This window comes from Bombina bombina, chromosome 2, assembly GCF_027579735.1.
Source record: "Bombina bombina isolate aBomBom1 chromosome 2, aBomBom1.pri, whole genome shotgun sequence".
In the NCBI taxonomy this organism is placed as follows: Eukaryota; Metazoa; Chordata; class Amphibia; order Anura; family Bombinatoridae; genus Bombina; species Bombina bombina.
This window is the reverse complement of record NC_069500.1, coordinates 640528001-640536297: the sequence shown is the minus strand read 5'-3', so window position 1 is coordinate 640536297 and position 8297 is coordinate 640528001. Positions and strand designations below refer to the sequence as shown.

Sequence of the window (8297 nt, the reverse complement as noted above, 5' to 3'; positions counted from 1 at the left end):
GTGTGATCCTCTGTATCTGGTGAGCTATCCGGATAAGACTGTGTTGAGGCTTTCTACCTAAAGTGGTGAATACTCGTAACATCAATCAGGAAATCATGGTTCCTTCTCTTTGTCCTAATCAGTATTCCTCCAAGGAGAGACTGTTACTCAATTTGGATGTGGTCAGAGCGTTGAAGTTCTACCTTCACGCTACTAAGGAGTTTTGTCAATCTTCTTCCTTATACATCCTTTATACCCGTAAGAGTAGGGGTCAAAAGGCCTCAGCTGTTACTATTTCCTTTAGGCTAAGAAGTTTGATCAGTACAGCCTACAGGGAAGCGAGTCAGGAACCCCCTTCGAGAATCACGGCACATTCTACCTGTGCGGTATCTACTACTTAGGCCTTCAAGAAAAGTAGGCTTCAATTGAGCAGATCTGCAAAGATGCAAGGTGATTTTCATTGCACACTTTCACGAAGTTCTAAAAATGTGATGTTTTGCCTCAGCTGAGCCATCCTTTGGGAGAAGGGTTCTACAAGCAGTGGTCCCTAGTTCTTAGGTCTGCCGCCCCTACGTTTTCCCTCGAAAACATTTGTGAACTCCACAGCTTGGGTATTAGTTTCCTATAGGAAGTGAATGTTCGAGGACTCTCACCGCCAATCGAAGAAAAATACCAATTATGCTTACTTTCATTTCCTTCTTGCCAGTGAGAGTTCATGACCCCACCCTTTTGTTTATGAGGTAGTGGCGTATTTATAGCCTTGTTTGGGTGTCTTTGTCTCTTCCTGATGGCCATGAATAGTATTTCCCACAGGTAATGAATGTTCTCGTGAACTCTCACTGCCAAGAAGGAAATGAATGTATCAGGTTAGCATAATTTTTATTTTTTAACATTTTCTTCCAAATAGATTTTTATTGAGGTTATACATAACAGGAAACGTGCAATAAGCGTCAAATGGCGTACATGACAAAATAATAGTCAAAGAAAATATCAGTTGAGCAAATACAGTGATGTAAACTATATACATAATGGATAAAGATGAAATATGTACTACTGAAACCTCCATTTTACAATTTGAGAAGTTTACATGGTTGACTGTAGCTGGTCACTCATAGACCCTGTGATATAGGAAAGATCAGTGGGTTATGATAGTCAGGTTTACGACCCAAATGCTTCTGATGACACTTAGTGAGGTAGGGGCAGCTCAGCAACTAGCTGAACTCGAGGGTATTAGGAGGGGAGACTTAATCGCTGAGATGTGGGAATACTAGATAGCTTATTTCACATGTAAAGACAGTATAATACATTACCATATGTAAAGGATTCTGAAAGGGTAGTCCTGGGCTACTTAAAGGTCTCTGAAACATTAGAGCATACTATGAAACTGTGACAGCTAAAATGGCAGATTTAATAATATAAACAGTCTGCGTATGGCTTTTAACAACATTTTCATTAATCCATTAAATCTGTTCTACTTTTCTATCTCCCTTTTAAAATGAGTTTAATCATTTAGGTTCTTCACTCCTGTACCAAAAACGCAGAGCGATCTAAGTTAGACATGTTTTGCGTGACTTTGGACAGTAGATTATTCATTATTAGGTGAGCCATACAAATTCCAATGGTTTCTAATGTAGTACTTACATGAAGATCATTTCATCAACTATACAGACATGAAACAAAATAAAAAGAGCCATTTTTACTGTACTCAAAGCTAATGCTCTTATATTTTAAAGAAAATGTGTAGACACCAATGAGCAGCTAGCGCCAAGTAGTGCACTGTTGCTGCTAAGCATATTTACATATGATTTTCAACAAAGTTCTAAGAGAACATAAGAAAAAGTGTCATAAAATTGCATACTATCTGTGAACTACACTAGATAAGCATGAAATAGGACGGAAAAACGGTTAAGGTAGGCAGAGGTACTAAACAGTTTTTACTTTAATATCCCTTTAGAATATTTAATTTCTACTGAGTAGTCATTTTTTTAAATGGTTTTGGAATAACATCTACCAGTAACTTTCTGAGCCATTTGTTTTTTTTATTTATATCTGCATTATCTTTTAGAACATAACATATACAACAAGCCTAGAGATAGACAGTAAAATAATTGCATTCTGATACTGCATTACACAAACTTCTTGCTTAGTAATACCATAACAAATGTATAACAATATCTAACAAACACAATATGAGCTTGTCAAAAGCTATCATGAAAAAATAAATAGGAAAAAATCAACATATAAATTAAAAATACATAGATAAAAAGTATAAATACAATTTCTGTATTTCCTTTCCTTTCTGGGCAGAGTTCCATAATAGTCTGCTAGAGACACTGAATAAATATTCTACTGTACATTTAATTAAACCATAAACTGATCAAAAGATTCTTGACATTTTGCACTGCTCAAGCTCAGTCCTTTAGTTAAAAATTCCAGGATCAACATAAGGATAGGCAAGAAACTCTCCAAGTTTATTGCCCTCTGCATCGTAATGCAGCATTTTGAAGCACACGTCACAAAAGAAGCATGGGTCATCTGGTGCAAGACTGTCTTCATTGGTAACCCATCTAAAAAGAAATTATTTCAAATAGTTATGCATATATAAGGAAATACTTTTAGTATAAGTAGCACTACAAAAAAATGTAAATCTATATTAACTGATGCCCTCAGCAATAACAGATGTAAGGAAGACAGACTGGCACTCAAAGCCCCCTTTTACATGCGGTATAAGAGCTCTCCTTTTCCTGCCTTATACAATACTTATGTACTGGCCAAAGAAAAGATTTTGGAAACATAAAAACATAGGCCTAGATTACAAGTGGAGCACAATCAGGGTTCACTATTTATATCGCACATTCTGATATTACAAGTGAATGGTAAAAAAAAATTACCAGAATCTTAACACGGCCTACATTTTTTTCCAACATGCCCTATATTTTCAATGGATAGTGCAGGGCACAATATTTTATCTCATATTACAAGTGGTGAGTTGCACTCCAGCGCAACACATCATAATGCTTGAAATTTTTGCGCTCTTGGAAACCTGAAGTAAAAACAGTATAAAGGCATGAATATATACATAACAAAACATATGTATAATAATATATTAAGTAATTCACACACATATATATATATATATATATACACACACACACACACACACAGGCATTCAAATGTTTGGGGTCACTTAGACATTTCCTTATTTTCCATGAAATAAGTGTAAATAGGAAATATACTCATTGACAAGGTTAGAAATAATGAACTTTAAGTGAAATAATAATTGTGTCCTTCAAACTTTGCTTTTGTTAAAGAATCCTCTGCAAAGCTGTAATTGCTGCACATAGACCTTTGGCATTCTAGTTGTCAATTTGTTGAGGTAATCTGAAGAGATTCCTGAAGCAACTCCCACAAGTTGGATTGGATTGATGGGCACTTCTTATGTACCATATGGTCAAGCTGCCCAATAGGGTTGATATCTGGTGACCGAGCTGGCCACTCCATAAAAACTGCTTCTTCCCTAAATAGTTCTTGCATAGTTTGGAGCCTGTGCTTTGGGTCATTGTCCTGTTGTAGGAGGAAATTTGCTACGATCAAGCACCATCCACAGAGTATGGCGCTGCAAAATGCAGTGATCGCCTTCTTTCTTCAAGGTCCCTTTTACCCTGCATAAATCTCCCACTGTACCACCCCAAAGTACCCACGGACCATCAAATTGCCTCCACCATGCTTGACAGATGGCATCAAGCACTCCGCCACCTTTTTTTCCATTTTGTCTGTGTCTCACGAATGTTCTTTGTTATTCGAACACTTCAAACTTAGATTAATCAGTCCATTTTTCAAACCCTCCTCTGTCCAGTGTCAACTGCAAGGAAGTATCACAAATATCCCAGAAAATATATCTGTCCAGTGTCTGTGTTCTTTTGCCCATCCTAATCTATTCTTTTTATTGACCAGTCTGAGATATGGCTTTTTCTTTGCAACTCTGCCTAGTTGGCCAGCGTCCCAGAGTCGCCTCTTTCACTGTTGACGTTGAGACTAGTGTTTTGTATGTACCATTTAAGGAAACTTCCAGTGAAGGACCTATGAGGCATCCGTTTGTCAAACTAGACACTTTTATATATTTGTCCTCTTGCTTAGTTGTTCACCGGTACCTCCCACTATTCTTTCTATTCTAGTTAGAGCCAGTTTGTGCTATTCTGTGAAGGGAATAGTACACAGTGTTGTACAGATCTTCAGTTTCCTGATAATTTCTTGCTTGAAATCGCCTTAATTTCTCAGAAGAATAGATTGACGAGTTTCAGAAGAAAGTTCTTTGTTTCTGGCCATCTTGAGCCTGTAATCAAACCCAAAATTACAGATGCTCCAGCTACTCAACTAGTCTAATAAAGGCCAGTTTATTGCTTCTTTAATCAGCAGAAAAGTGTTCAGCTGTGCTAACAATTGAAAAAAATATAATTTATGCTTACCTGATAAATTCATTTCTCCTGTAGTGTAGTCAGTCCACGGGTCATCCATTACTTATGGGATTATATCTCCTCCCTAACAGGAAGTGCAAGAGGATCACCCAAGCAGAGCTGCTATATAGCTCCTCCCCTCTACGTCATACCCAGTCATTCGACCGAAACCAAAAGAGAAAGGAGAAAACTATAGGGTGCAGTGGTGACTGGAGTTTAATTTAAAATTTAGACCTGTCGTAAAAACAGGGCGGGCCGTGGACTGACTACACTACAGGAGAAATGAATTTATCAGGTAAGCATAAATTATATTTTCTCCTGTTAAGTGTAGTCAGTCCACGGGTCATCCATTACTTATGGGATACCAATACCAAAGCTAAAAGTACACGGATGACGGGAGGGACAGGCAGGATCTTTACACGGAAGGAACCACTGCCTGTAGAACCTTTCTCCCAAAAACAGCCTCCGAAGAAGCAAAAGTGTCAAATTTGTAAAATTTTGAAAAAGTGTGAAGTGAAGACCAAGTTGCAGCCTTGCAAATCTGTTCAACAGAAGCCTCATTCTTAAAGGCCCAAGTGGAAGCCACAGCTCTAGTAGAATGAGCCGTAATCCTTTCAGGAGGCTGCTGTCCAGCAGTCTCATAGGCTAAACGTATTATGCTACGAAGCCAAAAAGAGAGAGAGGTAGCCGAAGCTTTTTGACCTCTCCTCTGTCCAGAATAAACGACAAACAGGGAAGAAGTTTGACGAAAATCTTTAGTTGCCTGCAAATAAAATTTCAGGGCACGGACGACGTCCAGATTGTGCAGAAGTCGTTCCTTCTTTGAAGAAGGGTTAGGGCACAATGATGGAACAACAATCTCTTGATTGATATTCTTGTTAGTGACTACCTTAGGTAAGAACCCAGGTTTAGTACGCAGAACTACCTTATCTGAATGAAAAATCAGATAAGGAGAATCACAATGTAAGGCCGATAACTCAGAGACTCTTCGAGCCGAGGAAATAGCCATTAAAAACAGAACTTTCCAAGATAACAGCTTGATATCAATGGAATGAAGGGGTTCAAACGGAACACCTTGCAGAACATTAAGAACTAAGTTTAAGCTCCACGGCGGAGCAACAGTCTTAAACACAGGCTTAATCCTAGCCAAAGCCTGACAAAAAGCCTGAACGTCTGGAACGTCTGCCAGACGTTTGTGTAAAAGGATAGACAGAGCTGAGATCTGTCCCTTTAACGAACTAGCAGATAAACCCTTTTCTAAACCTTCTTGTAGAAAAGACAATATCCTAGGAATCCTAACCTTACTCCATGAGTAACTCTTGGATTCGCACCAATATAAGTATTTACGCCATATTTTATGGTAAATTTTCCTGGTAACAGGTTTTCTAGCCTGTATTAAGGTATCAATCACTGACTCCGAGAATCCCCGCTTTGATAGAATCAAGCGTTCAATCTCCATGCAGTCAGCCTCAGAGAAATTAGATTTGGATGTTTGAAAGGACCCTGAATCAGAAGGTCCTGTCTCAGAGGCAGAGACCATGATGGACAGGACGACATGTCCACGAGATCTGCATACCAGGTCCTGCGTGGCCACGCAGGCGCTATTAGAATCATCGATGCTCTCTCCTGTTTGATCCTGGCAATCAATCGAGGAAGCATCGGGAAGGGTGGAAACACATAAGCCATGTTGAAGACCCAAGGAGCTGTCAGAGCATCTATCAGTACCGCTCCCGGGTCCCTGGACCTGGATCCGTAACAAGGAAGCTTGGTGTTCTGGCGAGACGCCATGAGATCCAGATCTGGTTTGCCCCAATGATGAAGCAGTTGGGCAAACACCTCCGGATGAAGTTCCCACTCCCCCGGATGAAAAGTCTGGCGACTTAGAAAATCCGCCTCCCAGTTCTCCACGCCTGGGATGTGGATCACTGACAGGTGACAAGAGTGAGACTCTGTCGTCCTGTCCATCATGGTCTCTGTCTCAGAGGCAGAGACCATGATGGACAGGACAACATGTCCACGAGATCTGCATACCAGGTCCTGCGTGGCCACGCAGGCGCTATTAGAATCATCGATGCTCTCTCCTGTTTGATCCTGGCAATCAATCGAGGAAGCATCGGGAAGGGTGGAAACACATAAGCCATGTTGAAGACCCAAGGAGCTGTCAGAGCATCTATCAGTACCGCTCCCGGGTCCCTGGACCTGGATCCGTAACAAGGAAGCTTGGTGTTCTGGCGAGACGCCATGAGATCCAGATCTGGTTTGCCCCAATGATGAAGCAGTTGGGCAAACACCTCCGGATGAAGTTCCCACTCCCCCGGATGAAAAGTCTGGCGACTTAGAAAATCCGCCTCCCAGTTCTCCACGCCTGGGATGTGGATCACTGACAGGTGACAAGAGTGAGACTCTGTCGTCCTGTCCATCATGGTCTCTGTCTCAGAGGCAGAGACCATGATGGACAGGACAACATGTCCACGAGATCTGCATACCAGGTCCTGCGTGGCCACGCAGGCGCTATTAGAATCATCGATGCTCTCTCCTGTTTGATCCTGGCAATCAATCGAGGAAGCATCGGGAAGGGTGGAAACACATAAGCCATGTTGAAGACCCAAGGAGCTGTCAGAGCATCTATCAGTACCGCTCCCGGGTCCCTGGACCTGGATCCGTAACAAGGAAGCTTGGTGTTCTGGCGAGACGCCATGAGATCCAGATCTGGTTTGCCCCAATGATGAAGCAGTTGGGCAAACACCTCCGGATGAAGTTCCCACTCCCCTGGATGAAAAGTCTGGCGACTTAGAAAATCCGCCTCCCAGTTCTCCACGCCTGGGATGTGGATCGCTGACAGGTGGCAAGAGTGAGACTCTGCCCAGCGAATTATCTTTGAGACTTCCATCATCGCTAGGGAACTCCTTGTTCCTCCCTGATGGTTGATGTAAGCCACAGTCGTGATGTTGTCCGACTGAAACCTGATGAACCTCAGAGTTGCTATCTGAGGCCAAGCCAGAAGAGCATTGAGAACTGTTCTTAATTCCAGAATGTTTATTGGAAGGAGTCTCTCCTCCTGGGTCCATGATCCCTGAGCCTTCAGGGAATTCCAGACTGCGCCCCAACCTAGAAGGCTGGCGTCTGTTATTACTATCGTCCAATCTGGCCTGCGGAAAGGCATCCCCTTGGACAGATGTGGCCGAGAAAGCCACCATAGAAGAGAATCTCTGGTCTCTTGATCCAGATTTAGCAGAGGGGACAAATCTGAGTAATCCCCATTCCACTGACTTAGCATGCACAATTGCAGCGGTCTGAGATGCAGGCGCGAAAAATGTACTATGTCCATTGCCGCTACCATTAAGCTGATTACCTCCATGCACTGAGCCACTGACGGGTGTTGAATGGAATGAAGGACACGGCAAGCATTTAGAAGTTTTGACAACCTGTCCTCCGTCAGGTAAATTTTCATTTCTACAGAATTTATAAGAGTCCCTAAGAAGGGAACTCTTGTGAGTGGCAATAGAGAACTCTTTTCTACGTTCACCTTCCACCCATGCGACCTTAGAAATGCCAGAACTAACTCTGTATGAGACTTGGCAGTTTGGAAACTTGACGCATGTATCAGAATGTCGTCTAGGTACGGAGCTACCGCTATGCCTCGCGGTCTTAGTACCGCCAGAAGAGAGCCCAGAACCTTTGTAAAGATTCTTGGAGCCGTAGCTAACTCGAAGGGAAGAGCTACAAACTGGTAATGCCTGTTTCGGAAGGCAAACCTTAGATACCGGTAATGATCCTTGTGAATCGGTATGTGAAGGTAGGCATCCTTTAAATCCACTGTGGTCATGTACTGACCCTCTTGGATCATGGGTAGGATAGTTCGAA

The 8297-nt window shown here is 42.0% G+C and overlaps 1 protein-coding gene across 2 annotated transcripts in view; it reads right to left on the bottom strand.

The window, feature by feature from the left end:
• Positions 1-1997: 1997 nt before the first annotated feature.
• The window catches only part of SNAPC3 (small nuclear RNA activating complex polypeptide 3), a 334648-nt gene continuing 328348 nt past the window's right edge, over positions 1998-8297 (bottom strand). For both annotated transcript variants that reach the window (XM_053702581.1, XM_053702580.1), the window contains exon 9: positions 1998-2546. In XM_053702581.1, the coding sequence (XP_053558556.1) occupies positions 2399-2546 (148 nt within the window). In that variant the 3' untranslated portion in view covers positions 1998-2398. The remainder of the gene's footprint in view (positions 2547-8297) is intronic.